A 26,686-nucleotide genomic window follows, 5' to 3' on the forward strand; every position below is an offset into this window, starting at 1 on the left:
ATTTGGTAGGAGCATAGGATGAATGGAAAATCTTTATTTTTCAGTAAAAACTCCTAACGATAGTGTTATATATAATTTGTATAATCTGCTTAATAGTTTGTTAGTGCTTTTGTACTAATGTTTTGGCACTTAATATTTCGGCGGTGAAGGAATCCGCGATATGTTATTACTATTGGTTTTTTTTTACATTGAAGATACTTATATTAGATCAAAGGGCCTAACACATCCAGAGATACAGAGTTCGCTCCCGGTAATCCGCCTAACCAGGTCCGGGAGCCATACACCTTACCAAGCAACACAACATTGTGTGCATCAGAATTACAATCCCTAGGAATATAAATAACAGAACTAAGAGAAATTACGCAAAAGCATCCTACACTTTGCTGCGATAGGCTCGAGGGAAGCGTTGCTAGAGATAGAGTTGATGCAGTCAACAACCACCAATGCATATGATTGGAACACTATCTTGTCCATTCTAAGGTCATCTGCTAATAGGTTACACCACCTAATAGCCATGAGTTCAGCAAGACTAGCATCGACCATAATCTGGTCCTTCTTACTGGCAGCCAACATCACCTTACTGAAAGGGTCCTTGAAAGTACACTCAAATACCGTGTCTCCTTCCTCCGTGAAGCCAGCATCCACCTGCACAAAATGGACATCATGGGGATATGTGACATTGGTCCTTCCGGCAGAAGGAATTTTCTTCCCAACAGAATCAGGAGGCCATCTAATATAATCCTGCATGCAGTCAAAACCACCACCTGCGACTGCTATAGGACAAGCAGATTTTCCTTGGAACACCACTAAATTCCTAGCAGCCCAGCTTTTGTAGAGGCAAGCAAAAATTACCTGAGCACTATGAGCATCACCACACCCCAAAACAGATTGGATCCACTGGTTCACGTCTAGACAAGGGGGAATACGGTAGCCAATGGAAGAAGCAAAAAGGACTTGTTTCGCAAAGTGACAATCCATAAAAATATGGTGCACATTCTCAATCCCAGAAGAACAGAAGGGGCAAGAAGAGTCAATGGTCATACCTTTTTTTACAAGATTCCCCCTCGTGGGAAGGATGTTTTTAGGCACACGCCAGAGAAAATTTTGTTGCCTTGCATAAATAGGCGCCTTCCAAATCAATTTCCAGAGCCTCTGGAAAGCCAGAACAAAGGGGCCAGGAATGGGAGAAGCTTTGTGCGAACGCGTGGCATGATACGCAGATTTGACAGAGAACTTACCACTCTTTTCGAAATGCCACACCAGCTTGCCATCGTTTGGTAGCCTTGAAAGAGGAATACTAACAATCTTCTTAGCATCTTCAGCAGAGAACTTGCCCAAAATAACCTCTCTTTTCCAAACACTAAGCTCTTTGTCAATAAGATCACTGAAACGATCCTCCTCTCCAACATTACTTGCTCCAAACAAAAGTTTAAACTCGTAATTGCCCGGAATCCAGCTGTCCTTTAAGATCTTCACCTTTTCTCCGTTTCCTATTCTCCATCTAGCACCCTTTTGCACCACTTCTCTCGCTCCCATAATGCTTTTCCAAGCATAGCTAGTGCTGTAGCCAACATCACAAGTGTCAATAGAGCCCCTAGGGAAATATCTTCCTTTTAGAACTTTTCCCACCAACGATTCTTCCTGTGACAGTAATCTCCAGTAATGTTTCCCAAGAAGACTCAAATTAAAGTCACTGATTCCCCTGAAACCCAACCCACCAAAGCTCTTCGCCTTAGCCATATTTTCCCAACTTAGCCAGTGCAACTTCCTCTCCCCTTTCTTTGCTCCCCACCAAAAATTGGCAATCAAAGCTTCTATCTCGTTGCAAACTAAAATTGGTAATTTGTAGCAGCTCATCACGTACGTGGGGATAGCTTGCGCGACAACCTTTATGAGAATTTCCTTCCCTGCAGTTGTTAGAAACTTTTCTTTCCAACCTTTAATCTTTTTCCACACCCTCTCCACCACCATTGAGAAAACTACCTTATTTGATCTCCCAAAAATGACTTGCAACCCAAGGTACTTTGAATGATTAGGGACAGAACTGACACTTAAGCCATTTCGGATATTGGCTCGAGTGACATCCCCCACATTCTTGCTAAAGGACACTTCTGACTTGTTAAAATTCACCACTTGACCTGAAGCACGCTCGTAGATTTGGAGAATCTCCTTGATTCGATTTGCTTCCTCCAGGTTGGCTCTAGCGAAAAGAAGACTATCTTCAGCGAAGAATAGGTGTGTGATCATGGGAGACTTTCGCGCAACCTTAATTCCATAGACCTCCTTCTTCCTGGCCGCTTTCTTTATCATACCTGAAAAAACATTAGCGCACAAGCTAAAAAGGTAAGGAGAGAGTGGATCGCCTTGACGGAGACACCTCTCCGGTGTGAAACTTCTGCTTGGGACACAATTGATCAGCACTTTGTAGGACACCGAGGTTATACACTTCTCTATCAGCTCCACCAACGCTCTAGGGAAGCCCATAGAAGTTAAAACCTCCACAATAAAATTCCATTCAAGCCTATCGTAGGCCTTAGACATATCAAGTTTTAGGGCCATGATACCTTTCTTTCCCTTCACCTTCTTTTTCATCCAATGGAAGCATTCCATTGCAATCAAAGCATTATCCATAATCAAACGATCTTTGACGAAAGCACTCTGCTCTTCATCGATGATTTCCGGAAGGAAGAGCTTTAACTTGTTAGCAATCACCTTCGACACCAGTTTCATCACCACATTGCAGTGGCTGATGGGTCTAAAATCCTTCGGTTTGGCTGGAATTTTACACTTGGGAATAAGGGCTATATGGGTGTTGTTAATGATGCCAGGGTGTTTTTGGTTGTTGAGGATGTCCATAACAAGTTTGCAAATATCGTGTCCCACAATGTGCCAAAACTTTTGATAAAAGAGGGCAGGTAACCCATCCGGCCCAGGTGCCTTCAAATGGTGCATTTGGAATAAAGCAGTTTTAACCTCTACAGCCGTATAAACCTCTTCACAGATCCTTATGTGTTCAGTCGTGAGTCTTCCTTCCACAACTTTACAAACCTCAGCAATGTTAGTGGGAAAGGTAGAAGAGAAGATATCAGCAAAATAAGTAACCAGAATACGTTCGCAATTCTCTTGGCCTCTCCACCAATGCCCATTCTCATCCTTTATCTTCTTTATAGCATTTGTCTTACGTCTCTGATTTGCTTTTACATGAAAGAATTTAGAGTTCCTACTCCATGCTTTAGACACAAAGCCCTGCTCCTTTGTCTCCACATAATTTCTTCCGTTTGAAGTAACTTATCACGTTGACGCTCCAAGGCCCTGTTACGAGATATATCCTCCCTGACTTCAGCCCAACAAACCTCCTTCCCCAACCGTTCCTCAATCCTTCTAATCTCCTTGGAAACCTCCCCCACTCTATATTACTTAAACATATTGAAGCCCCTGGTGCTGGAATCATTCCACAGCTGGTCAACAAATTTTTCACACCTAGGATCTTTGCTCCACACCTCCTCAAAACGAAACAAGTGAGGACGCTTCCTTCTGTCAGTGTTCTGAGTATTTTCAGCTTCGAGGGAAATGCTGATAGCAGCATGGTCAGAGTGAAACCTTGAAAGATGATAGAATCTAATAGGAGAGAACCTGTTGATGAAACTATTAGAAGCCATCTCTCTATCAAGGCGACATTGAGTGTTATCAGCCCCTATCCTTCCGTTAGTCCAAGTAAAGGGATAACCATCAAACCCCAGGTCCACTAACCCACATGAATTAACAGCAGTCCTTCCCCACAAAAATTGGCTAGTTGTTCTACTGTTGCCACCCCTCTTCTCATGATCCCACAGTATGTCATTCAGGAACCCAAAAATGGTTGCTTTGTCACCTTCTTCCCCAAAACAAGTTTGAATCAAATGCCACGTCTTTCTCTTATTCAGTTCTTCCGGATAGCCATAAATGCCATAGAGATTCCACTTCTGACCATCCTCATCATCAATCATCGATCCAGCAATATGATTTAACGAGGAAGATGGGATGCTAATTTGAAACTTCTCTTTCCAGAACATGATAAGACCACCAGCCCTATCCTTTCCGGTCCCTTTACATTCAACCACATAGACTTCTGCAAAACCAGACTTTATTTTAATGCTCAGCACTTCATCATTCTTGAGACGAGACTCTATAACGAGTAATACATCGACATTTTCCAGACGGTTGAGCCTTAACAAGGCTCGAACTGTACGAGGATTCCCTAACCCCCTACAGTTCCAGCTAACTATTTTCATTGTTCTAGGCGATGTGTGTCTTCCAACACCACCTCTGGTATGAATTGTGGGGACCCAACCATAGCTTCTTGACCTCCTTTTCTTTTCTTCTCACCGCTACCACAACCCTCCACCTTAAATTCTGTAATCATCACGTCAACCAATTGTCGCTTCCCTATTTCATAGTCAATTCTTTGTTTTGGCGCCGTGTTAGTTTTCCTTGAAGTTTGTCTCTTGGTCCACTTCTTCTTCTTAGTAGCAATGCCCTTGGATGAAACTCCCTTGTTTGTTCCTACATTAGATATATCGACTGCCCCAAAGGACTCAGCAACAACTTCAATCTCCAGAAGATTGACCGGAGCAGTTAAAGGTTCTGGTATAGTTGTTATTGACTTTTGCTTCCTCTTGTCATTCGAATCTCTCTGTTGTTCCACCTCACCTTCACCCTCCTTCTCCTTACCCTTATCCTCACACTTGCTCTGTCCAGACAAATGGTTAAAGAGACTCTTGCTGCACAAGCTCGAATTAGACTCTTTTTTCCTAACTTCCCCATTGACTCTGGGGATAGGGGAAGCTCCTAGCCACTGGCCATAGAGTAGGTCATTCTCCTCTATGTCTTCGAACCCTTCTTCACTGAGATCTCCTGTTGAATCGCAGTCTTTCAACTGGTGTCCAAGACGTCCACAAACAAAGCAGAAAGTGGGGATTCTTTCATACTTGAAAAACACTCGGAGATTCTTATCCTTGAACCTGACCACCGTCCCATGTTTCAGCGGCATTTTAAGGTCCATAGTGACCTTTAAACGCAAAAATCTTTCGTTCTTGTTCGCTTCCTTCATGTCCATTTCTTCAAACTTCCCAAGAATCCCACCCAACTTCTTTGCCATCACTTCAGATCTAAGCATCAACAGAAGTTCGTACACCCTCACCCAGAAAACACCAAAGTGCATATTCAACTCTAAAGGTTGTTCTTCCCCCGAGAACCTGGCAAGAACAAGGATATTTCTGTCAAAAATCCACGGCCCATTCCGCATCACCGATTCCAAATCACGTTTTATGGAAAAGTGGAAGAGGAAGAGGTTTTTGCTAAGTTCTTGTGTTTCAACCGGATTCCTCAACTTCCAAGCTCCCAGCATTGTACTTATGAAGGCTCTTGAGTTAAAGCTACTATCTGTCCAAAGTCTACCCGCTAGGGTTCTCTGGAACGTTTCTTCCCCGCATATCTCCTCTCCTTCTACCGTGACACCTTCCTCCTCCTCCATAGATAAGGGAATCTCTTTCCACTTCTCCATCTTACAAAGCTCACGACACCAAATGAAACAAAAAAAACAAAAACAGGCTCGAATACACAAGTAGAGGGAGACAAGACCCAGACCATTTCTACGAAGAGAAGAGAGAACCAACTATAAAAGAGTGGAAAAAAAACCAGAAAGGGATCTGGGAAAAGAGGCGCCGAAACTCAAAACCCTAAAGGGTGAGAGGGGGAACACGTTAAGCAGTTAGAGAGAGGGGGGAGCGTCTCTCTCTACAACACGTGGAATCTAGGTCCTCGTTATTACTATTGGTTTAATGGACTGAAATGACCATGATTGAGAAACGTACATACAGTGATAAAATGCAGGTTAGTCATATTTTCACATACTATTGAAGTGGTTGACACTTGAATGCTTCTTGATCTTTTAACGAAGAGTTCTAACTATTACTAGACTGTGGCTGCTAATGAACTATTTTGGAAGTTAAGGTTATTGAAGGCCATGAAACCATTATTGATGTTGTATTATATAATTATGTTCTTCATGAAGGAGATCAAATAGTTGTATTGTATCTGGAATGTGGCTAAACATATTAGATTATAGCTACTTCAATTAATACACTTCATCCAGGTTAATATCATATTCTAATTGCTTCTGACTAATGAAGTTTTTTAATATAGGATCCAATTGTTACCATAATTCGAGATTTATTGACACCTTATCCAATGAACAATTTCACATTAAGGTACTGTTATATCTTTTGCATTTGATTAGTTTAGTTTACTATCATATTTGTTGCTTGATCAAAAAATTATAACGTTGGTATTTTATCCATAACTATCTAATGTGCATGTGGCCAAAACACCTTTTTGGTATTGGTTGATATTATTTTTATTGATTTGGTAACTAAGCATGGAATAGAATATATTTAAAAAGTGGCTATAAAAGACATGGAGTTTTGAGAAGGAGTGATAGGTATAGTGAGGTCATTTGTGTCCAGGCATCTAGATTTAGCTAATTGGAAACATTACAAGAGTTTTTTAAAACTCCAGTGACAAATAAGAAGGATGTGATTAAAGCCAGTGCAATGCTTGAAAAGAAACAAGAGTATTCTAGTATATCGACATTTTCTACTATTATTTACATGTCATTCACTTTGATGCATTTTATCTCCCCTCTTACACAATTTTTTTCTACACTCTAATGTGTAGTTTATTACCTTATTGAGATGAATAGGAAATTAAATTTAATAGTAACATGTCATTCTTCTTACAGGACAAATTGGATACACTTGATGTTGGAAATCTTGGAATGATGTTAACTTAGAGTGGGAGTTGGAATGATTTATTGACATTAAATGAGCAATAAATGAGCACAAGTAAGAACTAGTATGGAAATGAATTTGAAAGGATTCATTTTAGTCCCACATTGGAGGGAACACAAATATTAGTAGTGTATATATACTTCAACTTGGACATTTGTTGTTGGGCCCAAGGGCACCTACAATTTTGTAAAGGAGTGAGGACACACCCATATGCCATCAAGACACACGCGAGTGTCGCCGTCTGTCCGGCCGGCTCGGTTCGGTCTAGATGAATTAATTTTTTGGAACCCGAATTAGTGAAAATTAATTTACTCGGTTGGATCTGTTGCGTCCGCTTTTCTGAATGACAAACCATTCAAGTTTGAGGGATCTAGTTTCAAACGTTGGCAATCAAAGATGAAGTTTTTCTTAACTCTGAAAAAGGTTGCCCACGTTCTGACTGAGGATATCCCTGTTGTTCCTTCTAGATCAATCGAGATATCTAATGGTAAGTCACCTGCTGAATCAGACGAAACCTCTAAAAAGGAGGAAGTTTCCAAAATGTCTGATGGAGACTCTACTGCAAAAGATAATTTACAGCTCCGAAAAAAATTGCACTATGGCAAGAAAATGATTACCTGTGCAAACATCATATTCTAAACAGTCTTGCTGATGACCTGTATGATTACTACAGTAATCACAACACTGCTAAACAGGTTTGGGAAGCTCTCCAAAAGAAGTATGACATTGAAGAAGCTGGTGCGAAGAAATATGCTGTCATCCGCTACTTGAACTACAAGATGGTGGATGAAAAATCTGTGTAAGCTCAAAGTCACGAACTTCAGAAAATTGCTCATGAAATAATTACTGAAGGTATGCCCCTCAATGAACAATTTCAAATTGCTGTAATCATTGACAAACTGCCCCCTCAATGAATAATTACTTGAACTACAATTTTAAATAAGGCAGGGTTTAGTCAAACTATAGGGGCATATTTGTACACCATCACTAAGAATGGTATTTTTGTTGGGAAAGGGTACGCCGCTGATGGCATGTTTAAGTTGAATGTTGATTTTAATAAAGTTTCTCCTTCTGTTTACTCTTTGTGTGATTTTAACATTTGGCATGCTAGACTTTGTCACGTTAATAAGCGAGTTATTTCTAATGCAAGCGACTTAGGCTTAAATCCTAAATTAAATGTGAATGATTCAAATAAATGTGAATATTGTAGTCAAGCTAAAATAACTAAGACTTCGCATAAATCAATTATTAAAGAATCTAATCCCCTAGATCTTATACATTCTGATATTTGTGAATTAGATGGAACTTTAACTAGAAATAGTAAACGTTATTTTATCACTTTTATTGACGATTGCTCTGATTATACTTATGTATACTTAATGAAAAATAAAAGTGAAGATCTTGACATGTTTAAGATGTATGTGACTGAAATTGAAAATCAATTTAGTAAGAACATTAAGAGACTTCGTAGTGATAGGGGAACTGAATACGATTCTGGGTTATTCAATGATTCTTATATTAAACATGGAATTGTATATGAAATGACTGCTCCATATTCTCCTGAAATGAATGGTAAAGCAGAAAGAAAGAAAGAACGTTTACTGAACTTGTTGTTGCAATTATGATGAATTCTGGTGCTGCACCTCACTGGTGGGGGGAATTTTATTGACTGTTTGCTATGTCCTGAATAGAATACCCAAGTCAAAAATTAAGATCTCACCTTATGAGATATTAAAGAAAAGACAACCAAACTTGTCTTATTTGAGAACTTGGGATTGTCTGGCTTATGTCATAATTCCGGATCCAAAACGAGTTAAACTCGCTAGTAGAGCATACGAATGTGTATTCATTGGGTATGCAACAAACACTAAGGCATATAGGTTTTATGACCTAAATGCAAAAGTGATCATAGAATCAAATGATGTTGATTTCTATGAAGACAAATTTCCCTTCAAATTGAGAAATAATGGGGGCACTCAATCGAGTCACATTCCTGTGATAAAAAGTACTGAAAGCAACGACAATGTAGAAACAGAACTTTGACGAAGTAAAAGAGTAAGAGTCTCTAAAGACTATGGGCCTGACTATGCGACCTATAATGTAGAAGAATATCCAATAAATCTTCAAGAAACACTGTCATCTCTAGATGCAGACTTATGGCAAGAAGCTATTAATGATGAGATAGATTCTCTTGATTCTAATAAGACCTGGCATTTAGTAGGCTTGCCTCCTGGTTGCAAACCAATCGGTTGTAAATGGGTTTTGAAAAAGAAACTAAAACCTGATGGAACTATTGATAAATACAAGGATCTCCTTGTAGCCAAGGGTTTTAGACAAAGAGAAAATGTAAATTTCTTTGATACCTTCTCTCTAGTCACTAGAATTACATCCATTAGGGTACTTATTTCAATTGTTGCTATTTATAATTTATTAGTACACCAAATGGATGTTAAAACTTATTTTTTAAACGGTGACTTAGAAGAAGAAATCTATATGGAACAACCAGAAGGATTTGTGATCCATGGACAAGAAAACAAGGTATGTAAGTTAGATAAGTTTCTGTATGGACAAAAACAAGCTCCTAAGAATTGGCATGAAAAGTTTGATAACTTAATGATATCGAATGGGTACAAAGTGAATGAAAGTGATAAATGCATTTATTATAAATTTGAGAATCGTATATGCACTATCATATGTCTATATGTAGACGATCTACTCATATTTGGATCAAACATTCAGGCCGTTAATGCTATGAAATCATTGTTGTGCAACAACTTTGATATTAAAGATCTCGGAGAAGCAAGTGTGATTCTTGGTATCAAGATCACAAGATCTGAACAAGGAATTTCTTTGGATCAATCTCACTATGTGGAGAAGATCTTGAAGAAATATAAATACTTTGATTGTAAGCCAGCATGCACTCCATATGATCCAAGTGTGAAACTATTTAAGAACATTGGAGAAAGTGTCAAACAATCCGAATATGCGAGCATCATTGGCAGACTTAAATATGCCACTGATTGTACTAGACCTGACATTGCATATGTTGTTGGATTGTTATGCAGGTTTACGAGTAGGCCGAGTAATGAGCACTGGAAAGCTATTGAGCGAGTCATGAGGTACCTTAAAAGGACCTTAAATCTCTGCCTACATTATAAGAAATTTCCTACTGTACTAGAAGGGTACAGTGATGCAGATTGGAACACCCTATCGGATGATTCTAAAGCTATTAGTGGCTATATATTTAGTATAGTTGGGGGAGCTGTATCTTGGAAATCAAGGAAACAGACCATCCTGGCTCAGTCTACAATGGAGTCTGAGATGATAGCACTAGCCACAGCTAGTGAAGAAGCAAGTTGGTTGAGATGCTTGCTATCCGAGATTCCCTTATGGGAAAAATATATGCCAGCTGTGTTGATCCACTACGATAGTACCGCAGCTATTGCAAAAATCGAGAACCGTTATTATAATGGTAAAAGACGTCAAATTAGAAGAAAACACAACATTATTAGAGACTGTATCTCTAAAGGAGCTGTAAGAGTGGATTATGTATGCACTGATAAAAACTTAGCAGATCCTTTGACGAAAGGATTAGCTAGAGAGAAAGTCCACAATACATCCAAGAAGATGAGACTAATTCCTATACAGAAATGAATTGCTCATGATGGTAACCCGACCTAAATGAGTGGAGATCCCAAGAAATAGGTTGAATGGGTAATAACAATTTGTGAGTAATATATAGCGATCATGCTAGAGTAAATATGAGAAGCATGAATCCTGAAGTAATGAGAGGACGAGATAATAGAAACTCTTAATGAGATCTATACTCTGTATGAGGGAGTACCTAGGCTACAGGAGTACTCTTGATAGACTCACCTATGTGATTGTGGAATTGAGGTCGGTTCCTATGGAATTTCGAGGCAGAATTCCTAGAGCCTTCACTAAACCGGGATACACGTGTAGGGCCATTAAAAGCACGGGCTATTAAGAATACACCTTAATGAAAAGGTTGTGTGCATGTCTGATGTCTGAGATAGAGTTCAAGACAATAGTGTCACTCTTGTTAAATCAGAATCCTACTTGCTACATAAAGGTTCAAGTCGTAGATATCTTTGTTTATGCACAATCTTAGAAATGTTTTGACGTACTTCTAAAAATCGCCTTTTAAATTCAAGTGGGGGATTGCGGGAAATCTTAGAATGATGTTAACTTAGAGTGGGAGTTGGAATGATTTATTGACATTAAATGAGCAATAAATGAACACAAGTAAGAACTAGTATGGAAATGAATTTGAAAGGATTCATTTTAGTCCCACATTGGAGGGAACACAAATATTAGTAGTGTATATATATTCCAACTTGGATAATTGTTGTTAGGCCCAAGGACACCGACAATTTTGTAAAGGAGTGAGGACACGCCCATATGCCATCAAGAAACACACACGCGCGCGCGCCACCGTCCGTCCGGCCGGCCGGCTCGGTCCAGTCCGGTCTAGATGAATTAATTTTTTGGAACCCGAATTGGTGAAAATTAATTAATTAATTAATTCGGTGGAAAAAAATTAAATACTATTATAGGAAATTAATTAAAATTTTATATTAATTAATTACGAAATGGTGACGTGTCTTACTTAGACCAAGTCTTAACCTAAATTCTGACTGATTTACTTGCCCACCAAGAGTCATAGGTGTGACTTGCTGACCAAGTGAAAAACGGCTACTTTTGACCTGGCCGGTTTCACTCTTCCACGATTTTTTCGCCCACAACTTTTTTAGTCGGTTGGATCTGTTGCCTATAAATAGTGTCCTTCCATTCATTTGCAAACCACTCCAGAATTCACAATCAGATTCTCTCTTCTCTCTCTACTCTGCTTCATCTAAATATTTCTTTTCTGCTTTTCGACTGGAATTTATTCCAGATACTACGACTGGTTGTTATACCATCTGAAGGTGTAATTCGAACGATACATCATAGTGCAAGTGATTGTCGTATTATTTGAATGGGCTGTTTTATCCTGGAGACGTTGTCGAATCTCGAACTGCTTTGCATAATTACTGGCAGTACGATGAAACGTCTTAAAGAAAGTAACCTAGTACGCGGCTCGTCCCGATAATTTTCTTTGTGGCAATATTTTCAAATATGAAAAACAACACTTGAGTGTAGTTTGTTGCCTTATTTTGATAATAGAAAATTTAGTTCTAATTGTAAGTCATCATTTTCTTTACAAAACAACACATTGGCTTAGTTGTTGATGACTCTTATAAAGTATGTGAAATATTTCAGAATCTGGGAGTTGAGTTTGTTAAGAAACCAGATGATAGTAACACTTTTTATACTTTCTCCTAGAATTTACTAAATACTATGCTATGAATATTTATATTTATAAATGCTATGCGTGCCTTGTGTTTGAGGTGTGTTATATCTACCATATAAGAAAAGTTATATGTGTGGAAAACACCTTTCTACCCTTTTCTCATTTTGCTCCACATATGCAAAATGCTGGTTTTTTAGTCTTTATACACCTATGACATCACTTTTACTATTAAAATAATCTTTTACCACTTTCTCTTCTATCAATGTCTACTTTAATTTGAATTTCAAAGAAGAGGTATTAGGGTTTGAGATGTTGTAGACACTGAATATCATACGAAGGAAACTTCCTTCTCCTCTTCAGCGGCGGCTACCCTTCTCTCTTCGATGGCTTTTTGTTTCATCTCTCTTCTCTTCCGATTCATCTTCCATCTTCCCTCTTCGCATGCGATGGCGATTCTCTCTTTTCTGGCGAGAGACTCTCCCTCGCGCCGCTTCAAACCCCTCCGTCTCAAACCTCTCGCTCGATCTCTTCTTCCGCTTCAACTAAATCGATTTGGAAGAACATGTCGAAGGTGTTGAATGTTGGTGAAGAAACTTCTGCGTCGGTGTTTGAGAGGTGAAGTTGACGAATGCGTTTTGGCATCTGTTGTAGAGTCAAGTTGTGTTGTTGTTGATTCATATGCGGATTTGAACGTTTGCTGATGATGGTGTTGTTGTTGTTCGTTGAACGTGATGATGAACAATTTTAATGGAGGGCTGAGTGGTTCATGATTTTAACCTTTCTGGTGAGATCGTTTCAAACCTATTCTCTTTTAATCTCTCTTCTTCTATCTCTTTACTTTCTGAAGGGTTTGATGTATTTGGAAAATGATGAAAGAAAATGTTTGGGTTTTTGTTTGATTTTTGTGTATCTGACTTTTCTGATGAACATGAATAATGCTCATTTTCTTCTATTACAACCGATTTCTGAAGGTTTTTGGTTGTTTTGAGAAAGAAATGATTTAGGGTTCAGGTTGTTGATTCTTCGGCCGTGTATTTTGCAGATGGTGAACCAAAGAGGAATTGTAACACCCTTCTAAACCCCCGAGAAAAATTATAATATAATCAGAGTAATAACACATCAAGGATGCTACAATTATTAAAATGAATCAAAATACCAATGTCGTTCGTCATGCTTTATTAAGATTAAACCAAACTCCAAACATGTGTTCATCACAGCGGAAACTTATTTTAAACAATGCAGGGAACATATCCAAACAGTTCAACAATACATAATCCATAATCAAAATAGCAACAATCTCAAGTAACGCTAAGACTAGTCGATCCCAGTGTTACAATCAGAGCATGACTCGACACGAACTACGGGCTAGCCTACAAGCTATCTTCACCCAAACAAGACGCCGCTACATCCTCAATCTGAAATCATCAAAGTAAGGGTGAGTTTCATTCGAATTAATAACCATTATACAATCATAAGCAATAAAATATTATAGCAATTATCATCCACTCCAACATACATGTAAGTGGAATTTATCACAACAAGCAAGCATCAGTACACAAGTATCATCTCACATACCATACAATTATTCAGTTATAAAATAGTATAATGCAATGAATGGACTGACACTAATGCATGTGGTACCATCCATGGGATAAACCCATCCAACTGATCTTTTCATCACCGAGATACAGTTTTAACCAGCACAAATTCCACACAATGGGAATTATGCCCACCAATTTGATCCATTTCATCACCGGGATCCATCACCGAAAATGTATGCCAATGAATGCAACATATAACATGCTTACAACATCACCAAATCCGATGTAACACATCGTCTCACTATCATCACCAAATCATCACCGATAAGCATGTATATATTCTTAGCATTCAATACAAACATATCAACCGCATACACGAAAGTCATCACCCAATAAATAACATAATCACAAATAACAACTTGGACTTTACGTCCATACCACCTATTCATCATATAGGCCATTAACTCAGCTTCACAATGCTCAAAACGGCACATAAATCGGATACTCTGATCAAAAGTTATGGGATTTTAAAGATAAAACATTTTCAGAAAAATGCTGCAGAACCCGGGTTGTCCCTACATGGGAACCGGTTCCTGGCAGCTTAAAAAATCCCGTCTCTGGTTTTTACTATGGGGAACCGGGTTGTCCCTACATGGGAACCGGTTCCCAGAAACCCAGAATTCACACTTCTCTGTTTTTATAAAGGGGAACCGGTTCGTCCCACATGGGAACCGGTTCCTACGTACCTGCACAGCAAAATTCATCATTTCGACAGCATTTGCCCTATCCCATTTCCCCAATTTCAGGTACATACGAACATACACACAATTATCATAGATTTTCACACAATTACACATTTCAAACAAGTTATTGACATGTATTAACATCATATATCACAAGTATCAACAGAATCATGTCAATTCATACTAGATTATCAAAACCTAACAAAATTCCCAACCCGACACGTAAGATTGAATTACACAATAATCCTAATCAACCTTACCACCTACAATCGCATAAGGATCACTAACCCGAAGAATCCCCCCTTACCTCAGAGTCGAATCTTCGAAGTTCTCCTTCCCTTCAGGCTCTTCTCACTTTCACGTGTTCTTCAGTTCCAAAATCTGCTTCTACTGCTTCTCCTTCTCTTTCCCCAATTTCTTTATTTTATGAAAAATAAAATAAAATATTCTTAATGGGCTTGCTTAGTTAACACCCCCCTTCTACAACTATCACACTCAGCCCAACACCATATTTTATCATTTTTTTCCAAATAATTCCCACAAATTAATAATTCTTATAATTTAATTAAAGAAAAATAATTAAATTAATAACAAGAATTAACGGGGTGTTACAACTCTCCCCCACTAAAAGAGTTTTCGTCCTCGAAAACATACCTCAAACGAAGAGTTCGGGATAAGAGTCTTTCATCTGACTCTCCAGTTCCCACGTGACATTTCCACCTGCAGCTCCTCCCCACGCTACTCGGGCTAAAGCTATTTCTTTACCACGTAGTTGCTTTATCTTCCGATCTTCAATCCTCATAGGCAACGCCTCAACTGTCATATTATCTCTCACTTGCACATCATCTGCCTGGATTACATGAGACGGATCCGCTATATATTTCCTCAATTGAGATACATGGAATACGTCATGTAGGTTTGCAAGTGTTGTCGGTAAGGCAATACGATAAGCAACCTCTCCTACTCTTTCCGTAATCTGAAACGGACCAATGAAACGCGGCGTCAACTTCCTTGACTTTAGTGCTCGACCAACACCCGTCGTAGGAGTTACTCTCAGAAACACATGATCCCCCTCTTGAAATTCAAGTGTTCTCCGTCTCTTATCATGATAGCTCTTTTGACGACTTTGAGAAGCCTTCATCTTCTCCTGAATCATCTTAATCTTTTCCGTCGTCTCTTGAACAATTTCTGGTCCAACCACTGCACTTTCACCAGATTCATACCAACATAATGGTGTCCTACACCTCCTACCATACAAAGCTTCAAATGGAGCCATACCAATACTCGAATGGTAGCTATTATTGTAAGTGAACTCAATCAACGGCAAATAACTATCCCATGCACCACCTTTTTCCAATACACAAGCACGCAATAGATCTTCCAATGATTGAATTGTCCTTTCAGTCTGACCATCAGTCTGCGGATGGTAAGCAGAACTTAACCTCAATTTAGTACCCAAGGCCTTCTGTAACCCTGCCCAAAATCTGGATGTGAATCTTGGATCTCTATCTGATACGATACTCGAAGGGATACCATGCAAACTTACTATTTTCTCAATGTACAACTGTGCCAACCTTTCCATAGGGTAATCCATTCTCATCGGTATGAAGTGAGCAGTCTTCGTCAATCTATCCACAATAACCCAAATGGCTTCATAATTCTTTGCTGTTCTTGGCAATCCAGATACAAAATCCATGGATATGCTATCCCACTTCCATTCAGGAATAAATAAAGGCTGCATAGTTCCATACGGCTTCTGATGTTCGATCTTTGACTTCTGACAAGTCAAACAAGAATAAACAAATTCAGCTATTTCCTTTTTCATTCCCGGCCACCAGAATAACTTCTTCAAATCATGGTACATCTTAGTAGCACCAGGGTGAATACTCAATCCACTACGATGTCCTTCTTCCAAGATACTCTTCTTCAGTTCGGTAACATCAGGAACACAAACACGGTCGCCAAACCTCATTATGCCATTCTCATCAATTCTGAATTCACCTCCTTTTCCTTGATTAATCAAAGTCAATTTGTCAACTAGTCCCACATCATCTTTCTGCTTTTCTCTGATCTCATCAAGAATTCCACTAGTCAGCTTTAGCATACCCAACTTGATGCTATTCGAAGTGCCTTCACATACCAAACTTAAATCCCGAAATTGCTCAATCAAATCTAGTTCTCGGATCATCAACATAGACATATGCAAGGACTTCCTACTCAAAGCGTCAGCAACAACATTCGCCTTACCCGGATGGTAATTCAGCTCAAAATCATAATCTTTAAGGAACTCTAACCACCTCCTCTGTCTCATATTAAGTTCCTTCTGATCGAATAAGTACTTCAAACTCTTATGATCACTAAACACCTCGAATCGTGAACCATAAAGGTAATGTCTCCATAATTTCAACACAAACACCACTGCTGCCAACTCCAAGTCATGAGTCGGGTAATTCTTCTCATGTACTTTAAGTTGTCTCGATGCATAAGCAACTACCTGCTGATTCTGCATTAGTACACCTCCAAGCCCCATCAGTGAAGCGTCACAATACACAACAAAAGATTCTGTCGGATTCGGCAAAATTAAAATAGGAGCACTAGTCAGCCTCTTCTTTAATTCTTGGAATCCTTCTTCGCATTCCGAGTCCCAAACGAATGCTTGACCCTTCCTAGTCAACTTCGTCAATGGTAGAGCTAACTTTGAAAATCCTTCTATGAACTTCCGATAATAAACTGCAAGACCCAGAAAGCTACGAATTTCAGTAACGGACTTCGGAGCTTCCCACTGAGACACGGCTTCTACCTTTGCTGGATCTACGGCAATACCGTTCTTGGAAATTACATGACCCAGGAAACTCACTTCACTTAACCAGAAATCACATTTCGACAGTTTGGCATAAAGCTTCTTCTCTTTCAACACTCCCAGCACAATCCTGAGATGCTCTGCATGTTCTTCTTCACTCTTGGAATATATCAGAATGTCATCAATGAACACCACAACAAACTTATCAAGATAAGGATGAAAAATCCTATTCATGTATTCCATGAAAACACCAGGTGCGTTAGTAACTCCAAACGGCATCACGGTGTACTCATAATGACCATACCTCGTTCTGAACGCAGTCTTCTGAATATCATCTGCCTTCACGCGAATCTGATGATACTCCGACCTCAAATCAATCTTACTGAATATACTAGCTCCGACCAACTGATCCATCAAATCATCAATCCTCGGCAATGGATACCGATTCTTGATAGTAACTTTATTCAGTTGTCTGTAGTCCACACACAACCTCATAGATCCTTCTTTCTTCTTTACCAATAGCACCGGTGCACCCCACGGTGACACACTCGGACGAATGAACTCCTTCTCCAACAATTCTTCTATTTGACTCTTCAATTCGGTCAATTCAGATGCTGACATTCTATAAGGTGCCATCGATATAGGACTGGTTCCAGGAACTAACTCAATGGCAAACTCTACTTCCCTTTCAGGTGGTAGCTCTCTAACATCTTCCGGAAAAACTTCTGGAAATTCTCGTACCACTGGTAATTCATTACTCACTACTCTTCCTTTCACTTCCATCGATGCAAAAAGCATAAACACGGCTGCCCCGTCTTGAATTGCTTCACCCACTTGTCTTGCAGTCATTGCCAACTCTTCGATACTCATCTCTTCAGGAAAGATGACCGTCTTCGTAAAACAATTGATATGAACTCGGTTAAATTGCAACCAGTTCATTCCCAAAATAATGTCAAGTTGTTCAAGTGGAAGGCATACTAAGTCCATTCCAAACTTCCTACCAAATATATCAATAGGACAGTTCAAACATGCAGATGAAGTGGTCACTGAACCCGATGCAGGAGTGTCAATAACCATACTTCCATTAATCTTTGTTATCTCTAAATTCAGCCTCTTAGCACAATCCAATGAAATAAACGAGTGAGTCGCACCAGTATCAATAATCGCAATTAAAGGTGTGTTATGTATGAAACACGTACCTTTAATCAGCCTATCCTCCGGAGTAGTTTCTGATCCAGACAAAGCAAAGACTTTCCCTCCGGACTGGTTCTTCTTCGGCTTGGTGCACTGTGTACTGATATGACCTTCTTCTCCACAGTTATAGCAAGTCACAGTCCTCATTCGACAGTCAGGAGCAACATGGCCTATTCTGCCACATTTAAAGCACTTCTTCTCTTCTTTCTTGCACTCATTCCTCTTATGTCCTGTTTCACCACAGTTGAAGCACCTAACGGGAGCACCAGAATCTCCCCCACTAGGCCTTTTCCAATTACCAGCTCTTGGGTTTCCCCTCCCATATGGTGTACCTCTGTCCATAGGTTTCTTACCCTTCTTATCAACTAACTCGCGAGAGTGAGATGATTTCAGTTTAAGACTGTCTTCCTCAAAGATTCTGCTACAGTCCACTAAATCAGCAAATCGGCGAATCCTTTGATACCTGATGCCCTTTTTGATCTCATCACGAAGACCATTCTCAAACTTGATACACTTAGAGAATTCCCCAGCTGCATCGTTGGTGTAGGGTGTGTAGTACTTAGCCAATTCCACAAACTTGGAAGCATATTCAGGCACTGTCATACTACGCTGTGTCAGCTCCAAGAACTCAATTTCTTTCCTTCCCCGAACATCTTCAGGAAAATACTTCCTCAGAAATTCTCTCTTGAATATGGCCCAAGTAATCGCAATCCCATCTGAATCCAATTCGGTCTTAGTAGTAACCCACCAGTCATCAGCTTCTTCTGATAGCATGTGAGTTCCGTACCTCACCTTCAGATTCTCTGCACAATCGATCACTCGGAAGATCCTCTCAATCTCTTTCAACCATTTCTGAGCACCATCAGGGTCATGAGTGCCTTTGAACAGTGGAGGGTTGTTCCTCTGAAAGCTGTTCAACTGTCTGTCAGCACCAATCGCCGCTCCATTAGCATTCCCTCCCAGTACACCAGCAATCATGCCTAGAGCCTCTGCGATAGCGTCACCGTTCCGTCCACCCCTTCCAGCCATTGTTCTGCTAAATCACAAAACAATCTCATCAGAACAAAAGTATCGACAGTGTTTACCTTACACTAGTCGCATACAAGGGAACACTGACACCAAGACTCTGACTCTAACGACCGACTATGCTCTGATACCACTATTGTAACACCCTTCTAAACCCCCGAGAAAAATTATAATATAATCAGAGTAATAACACATCAAGGATGCTACAATTATTAAAATGAATCAAAATACCAATGTCGTTCGTCATGCTTTATTAAGATTAAACCAAACTCCAAACATGTGTTCATCACAGCGGAAACTTATTTTAAACAATGCAGGGAACATATCCAAACAGTTCAACAATACATAATCCATAATCAAAATAGCAACAATCTCAAGTAACGCTAAGACTAGTCGATCCCAGTGTTACAATCAGAGCATGACTCGACACGAACTACGGGCTAGCCTACAAGCTATCTTCACCCAAACAAGACGCCGCTACATCCTCAATCTGAAATCATCAAAGTAAGGGTGAGTTTCATTCGAATTAATAACCATTATACAATCATAAGCAATAAAATATCATAGCAATTATCATCCACTCCAACATACATGTAAGTGGAATTTATCACAACAAGCAAGCATCAGTACACAAGTATCATCTCACATACCATACAATTATTCAGTTATAAAATAGTATAATGCAATGAATGGACTGACACTAATGCATGTGGTACCATCCATGGGATAAACCCATCCAACTGATCTTTTCATCACCGAGATACAGTTTTAACCAGCACAAATTCCACACAATGGGAATTATGCCCACCAATTTGATCCATTTCATCACCGGGATCCATCACCGAAAATGTATGCCAATGAATGCAACATATAACATGCTTACAACATCACCAAATCCGATGTAACACATCGTCTCACTATCATCACCAAATCATCACCGATAAGCATGTATATATTCTTAGCATTCAATACAAACATATCAACCGCATACACGAAAGTCATCACCCAATAAATAACATAATCACAAATAACAACTTGGACTTTACGTCCATACCACCTATTCATCATATAGGCCATTAACTCAGCTTCACAATGCTCAAAACGGCACATAAATCGGATACTCTGATCAAAAGTTATGGGATTTTAAAGATAAAACATTTTCAGAAAAATGCTGCAGAACCCGGGTTGTCCCTACATGGGAACCGGTTCCTGGCAGCTTAAAAAATCCCGTCTCTGGTTTTTACTATGGGGAACCGGGTTGTCCCTACATGGGAACCGGTTCCCAGAAACCCAGAATTCACACTTCTCTGTTTTTATAAAGGGGAACCGGTTCGTCCCACATGGGAACCGGTTCCTACGTACCTGCACAGCAAAATTCATCATTTCGACAGCATTTGCCCTATCCCATTTCCCCAATTTCAGGTACATACGAACATACACACAATTATCATAGATTTTCACACAATTACACATTTCAAACAAGTTATTGACATGTATTAACATCATATATCACAAGTATCAACAGAATCATGTCAATTCATACTAGATTATCAAAACCTAACAAAATTCCCAACCCGACACGTAAGATTGAATTACACAATAATCCTAATCAACCTTACCACCTACAATCGCATAAGGATCACTAACCCGAAGAATCCCCCCTTACCTCAGAGTCGAATCTTCGAAGTTCTCCTTCCCTTCAGGCTCTTCTCACTTTCACGTGTTCTTCAGTTCCAAAATCTGCTTCTACTGCTTCTCCTTCTCTTTCCCCAATTTCTTTATTTTATGAAAAATAAAATAAAATATTCTTAATGGGCTTGCTTAGTTAACACCCCCCTTCTACAACTATCACACTCAGCCCAACACCATATTTTATCATTTTTTTCCAAATAATTCCCACAAATTAATAATTCTTATAATTTAATTAAAGAAAAATAATTAAATTAATAACAAGAATTAACGGGGTGTTACAGGAATCCCTTCAGAACCGTGTAAAATGATTTTATTTTTTCGGATTTCTTCTGATTTAGTGTTTAATGTTTCAGTTTTGGTTGTGTTGGCTCACAAAGAAAGATGAATGGTGTGAGAATCGGTTTTACGGTAGTGCATCGGTTGGATTGAGAGAGTCGATTTTGGTATCTCTTTTAGGTTTTTGATTTTGATTTAGTGTTTATTGTTTCAGGTTTTGAGCGGGCGCAAAAAGAGGCTTTGAAGAGATATGATGATTGTAGCGTCTACTTAATCTCTTGACGTTAAAAACATTTTGTTGTACAGACACGGCAACTTCATATCCATCTTAAAGTTTTGGTTTTTCTGAATGTTCATATCTCATCGGGTATGCGTTTAACTTTAAGATTTTTGTGTAACATTGAAGTGTTAATTTACTCATTTTCTTTATATTTTTCATATTTGATGCTTGTGTGAACTTATATTTTTCAAGTATTTTTCTTTCTACAATGTTAAATCTGTTCCTATATTTCCAGTCCAAAGATGCAGTAAGTAAAATTATCAAAGTATTACTTATGAATCATGCTTCAACTTCTGTACACACTTACACTAACCAGGTACCTGTATAATTGCTGGATTTAAAATTGGTTTCTCCTTTTGATTGAATCAATTCTTTACCATCATATATTATTTTGATGATACACTTTTTGTGAAATGAGAAGCTTACTCTAAAAATGTTGTTTCCATCATATTGAAACAAGCTGTGAGGAATAGAGACAGGTGTGCATGCTTAGTGTAAGATGTTGACTAGCTACTTTAAAGTAGCTATATTTATTGAAACAAGCTGTGAGGAATATAGACAACTTTTTGTGAAATGAGAAGCTGACCATAAAAATGTTGTTTCCTTCATATTGGAAGGAGGTCCTGGTGTTCAACTATTTCCTCTTACCAAACGAGCTTCTACACCAGCTGTGAGTACACAAACCATTCTCTTTGTTGACTCAAAATTTGGAAATTGTTTCATTTTGTAATGATATACGTCGTACTGTTTTCATTTTTTAGGTTCCTGTTGGTGGATGCTACAGGCTTATAGACATTCCAATGAGCAATTGCATCAACAGTGGCACTTCATATTCATTTGTCCTATTTTCAGCCGCACATCAGACTTTGGATTAGTCAAAGTAGATAGCAGAGGACACACGGGTTCAGGTATTTGCCATGTTGGTTTAGAAAAAAGATTGTTATAGTTAATTTGAATATGTTTTTGAAAGGTTGATATGATTTCTCACTGTGGGATTTCGAAATGTAATTCAATTAGATTGAATATGTGTGTAGCGGGGAAAATTTGAGATCGAAGCCATGGAATTGACTCGACTCAATATTTCAGTGAAAGTCGCCACCACGCTTTATTGTTTCCAAAGGAAAAGGGAAAAGAACGAATAAAACCCAAATTTTGTTTTTTAAAACAAAAAGAAGAGATCTTAGGTACGGGTGTTGTTTATACAAGGGGAAGGTTTTAAGCACCCCTCATATCTGTGGTACTCCATATGAACCTTTTTGAAAATCTGTGTCGTGTGTGCTAAAAAACGATTTGTTTTATTTTTAAAATAAGCTCGGCAAGACGTTAAGCCTTGTGCCTACATACCTCCTCGGTGCAATGGAGAAGTCAGAGCTAATGTAGTTCCGCTTAAAAGGGAAACATTTTAAAAACGAATAAACACTTTATCGTTGTCGGAGAGAAATACTCAGCCATTGATCTTGAGCATGAGAACAAACAAGTTCTTTGCATCGCAAATGAAAGAAGGGCTCCAACTCGGATAAAATCAACGAGTATGTCACTAGCTCTCTCACGCGGAAAAGATCTCATTATATCAATCAATTTCAAAATCGTGGGGTATAACCACTCGTTTCGACAATTAACAGTGTCTAAACTTTTGAAGAAAAAGGGCCACTAAGGGCAAAAGATATTTTTTAAAGAAAAGGTTTTGAAAAGGTTTGCAAACATAAGAATGTTTTGGAAAAAGAGAGAAGATTTTGAAAATCTAAAAAGTGGGAGGATATGAAGAGGCTATCCTATTACGTAAAATAAAAGCGAAGGAAAGAAACGGTCTAACCAAATTAAGAAGCCAACACTTGACATTATGAGTCAAGGTAGATTTCCCATCCTTTGGACTTATCAATACCAAACCAACACATTACCACTTGGGGATCCAGATGAACTTATTGTCTTAGCACCACTTTGCATTAAGCACATTAAAATTATGACAAAAATCGGGCAGAGTAACGGCTGTTTTCGGGTAAAATCCTTATCTCAATGCCTTGGAATTAACCATCAAGGACTTTCAAGGAAATACCTGCATACACAAACAAACAACAATCCAATGCCAGACAGACAGAATAACAACAGAGTAATAATAGAACAAGGGTCCAGAGGTACTAAGTCTATAAGTCCAAATCTCCAAAATGCTAGGGATAGTAACCAATAGTCCAAAAGAGAGCCTTATGTGTTTTTTAGATTTTCGTTATTTATTAGTGTTTTAGCATAAAAGTAAAGTATGGTCCAAGTGGACAAAGGAAAAATAGCAGAAACATAAACATATGTCTAAATGGACAAAGGAAAAAGAGCGGAATGTAAATATGATGAAATGATAAAGCGAGAAATATAAAGAGTGGTATAATAAAGTGCGGAAATTAAAGTTAGTTGTTAGATGTTAAAGATAACCATCTTGAAACTTGTCAAGTATGTTATCAAAGTTAGTAAGAAAGATCGATGGTGAGTGAAGGATGTTCTCGGATTTAAATTCAATGGAACTTTATCAGAAGCTTGATAAAATCATAGCGACTACACGATAAATTTCCATAAGTCTTAAATCACCCGCATACAATTCTCTTCCATATTTGATCTTTTTTATTCGGGACACGAAATACTGCGCTATGTTAAGCAGATCGCCAAGTGATTTATGTAGAAATCACCCTACAACGAGGCCGGTCAAAACTTTATGTGCTAATGCATGCGAGAGAAATGATATGTAGATCATTCTCCGAAAGTAATACCGCACGAAAAGAAAATAGGTAATGATCTAGTCTTTACCAAGAATCCATAAGAATTCTCAAGGTGTTAAGACTTTCATCGATCAAAAGGAAAAAAGGAGAAGAAGAATAAAATCATAAAAGATAATCAACTCACACTATCATTAATATCATTCATCTAATATTATGGATTTGGTCATTTCAAACCTATCAACATCCTAGATCCAATGATATTAATGAAATGGAGGAAGAAGAATAAATGCATAAAAGATAATCAACTCACACTATCATTAATATCATTCATCTAATATTATGGATTTGGTCATTTCAAACCTATCAACATCCTAGATCCAATGATGTTAATGAAGTGGAGGCAGAAGGAAGCCAGAACAAGCATAAAAAAGGCAAAAAAAACATTCTGCCACACTGGAAATCAATTTACCTCTGTAGGAAATCGATTTCCTAAGTGCAGAGTTCAATTCTGGCGCAAAAAACAGAGTGGAAATCGATTTCCCTCTGTAGGAAATCGATTTCCTGCGCACAGTTTTCAAAAAAACAGCATTATGAACTATAAAACTTGAGTTAGGCAAACATACAAACACCTTATGATCACATATCCATTGAAGCACGAATTTTCCATCAAATCACCATCAAATAGGACCAATATAGCATCAAAGATGCATTGAACACAAGCAACAAAGAATCACATTATGGTAGATGAAAAAGGATGATGAAAATTACCAATTCTTGAACAAAACTTAGATCCACTTCAATAATCACCAACACAAATCTTGATCTCTCAACAATTGAAGAAAAAGAGTGAAATGAAAGGTGGCTTAGCTCAAAGTTTGTGAGGTTCAAGGTGTGACTCACAAACTTTATGAAAGAACAAAGAGCTTTGGTGAATTTGGTAGGGATGAGGAGAGAAATTGCAAGGGGTTTGTTGGCTCTCAAAGCTTGAGAAATGAGAGAGTAGAGGTCTCTATTTATAGAATTGGAGCAAGAGTAGTGGTAGTTTGGTCTTTTTGTGTTTGGTAATTAACTTGTGTTTAATTGGTAATTAAAGTGGCATTTAAATGGTAAAAATGGTAAAATGAGGTTTAAGTGGGTTTAATGAAGGGGTTAATTTTGATGAGGTGGAAAATTGGTAAAATGATCAAATAAAAAGGTGCCAAAATGATGTCAAGCTTCCCTCCTTATATTTTTTTGAATTTTCCGCACAGGAAATCGATTTCCCACAGGGGTAAATCGATTTCCACCTTCAAATTTTCAAAAATTGTTTTCTTGCACTGTTTTGATTTTTGCCCGATCTTTTACCTGTAAAATATAAACAAAAGGGACAAAACATATATTTTTTTGATTTTTGGTTAGTATAAACAAATAAAAGGCTATAAATGCTCGATAATTCCCCTCAGAGATATTCACAGTATCAAAGATAAAGCTTCACAATGGTGCTCTTGATTGATGATTGAATGCAATTGATGTATGATCTTAGGGTCAAAAATTGGGGTATGACAGATTCCCCTATTTAAGTTTCTTCGATTTGGAGATACGATGATTGGAAATCTTCGTTTTGACGAAATCGAAGAGACTTAAATATATAAAACACAATTTTTGAACCTAAGATGTTATGCAATGTTTAATGAATGCATATGATGAGGATAAAACATGGCAACACCGGGGAAAAAAAGGAACTCCACTGGGGAAAACAAATGTCTTGCTGGCATAACTTCACTGGGGAAAGCAAGACTTTGTTGGAGAGATGAAACTTTGGTGGGAAAAGAAACTTCTCTGGGGAAAATATTTCACACCAGAGAGGTTAAAGCATCACCTTTCGCTGGAGGTGAGAAAATGGGGTATCCTCTTTCACTGGGGATGAGAAAGTACGCATCCTGAATCAGAATGCCAATCTTCCGTTAACAGAAAACACACCATCGTACCACTGATGATATGAAGAGATGTACCGCCGTACCACTGACGATATAAAAAGAGATAATTCATCGACGTACCACTGACGATGAAAGAGATGTACCGCCGTACCACTGACGATAACACATACCATCGTTCCACTGAAGGTATTAAAGAGATATATCACCGTACCACTGATGATATAAAAAGAGATAATTCATCGACGTACCACTGACGATGAAAGAGATGTATCGTCGTACCACTGACTATAACACATACCAACGTTCCACTGAAGGTATTAAAGAGATATACCACCGTACCACTGATGATATAAAAAGACATAATTCATTGACGTA

At 38.5% G+C, this 26,686-nt stretch overlaps 2 protein-coding genes and 1 long non-coding RNA gene across 4 annotated transcripts in view; 1 reads left to right on the forward strand and 2 right to left on the reverse strand.

Annotated features, from left to right (window-relative positions):
• Nucleotides 1-348: 348 nt before the first annotated feature.
• LOC131648906 (uncharacterized) lies at nucleotides 349-4,271 on the reverse strand. The gene is made up of 2 exons (XM_058918639.1): nucleotides 3,418-4,271; nucleotides 349-3,271 (listed from the first exon to the last, which is right to left on the reverse strand). Exons 1-2 carry the CDS (start codon nucleotides 4,269-4,271, stop codon nucleotides 349-351), a joined length of 3,777 nt encoding a protein of 1,258 aa, XP_058774622.1.
• On the reverse strand, nucleotides 4,268-5,542 carry LOC131648907 (uncharacterized). The gene has a single exon (XM_058918640.1). The coding sequence runs from the start codon at nucleotides 5,540-5,542 to the stop codon at nucleotides 4,268-4,270; it is 1,275 nt and encodes a 424-aa protein (XP_058774623.1).
• A 15,885-nt stretch (nucleotides 5,543-21,427) lies between these two features.
• The window catches only part of LOC131646093 (uncharacterized), a 49,175-nt gene continuing 43,916 nt past the window's right edge, over nucleotides 21,428-26,686 (forward strand). For both annotated transcript variants that reach the window (XR_009297289.1, XR_009297290.1), the window contains exons 1-2: nucleotides 21,428-21,780; nucleotides 22,455-22,601. This is a non-coding gene — a long non-coding RNA (uncharacterized LOC131646093). The remainder of the gene's footprint in view (nucleotides 21,781-22,454; nucleotides 22,602-26,686) is intronic.

The sequence above is a fragment of the Vicia villosa genome, linkage group LG2 (genome assembly GCF_029867415.1).
Source record: "Vicia villosa cultivar HV-30 ecotype Madison, WI linkage group LG2, Vvil1.0, whole genome shotgun sequence".
Classification (NCBI taxonomy): domain Eukaryota; kingdom Viridiplantae; phylum Streptophyta; class Magnoliopsida; order Fabales; family Fabaceae; genus Vicia; species Vicia villosa.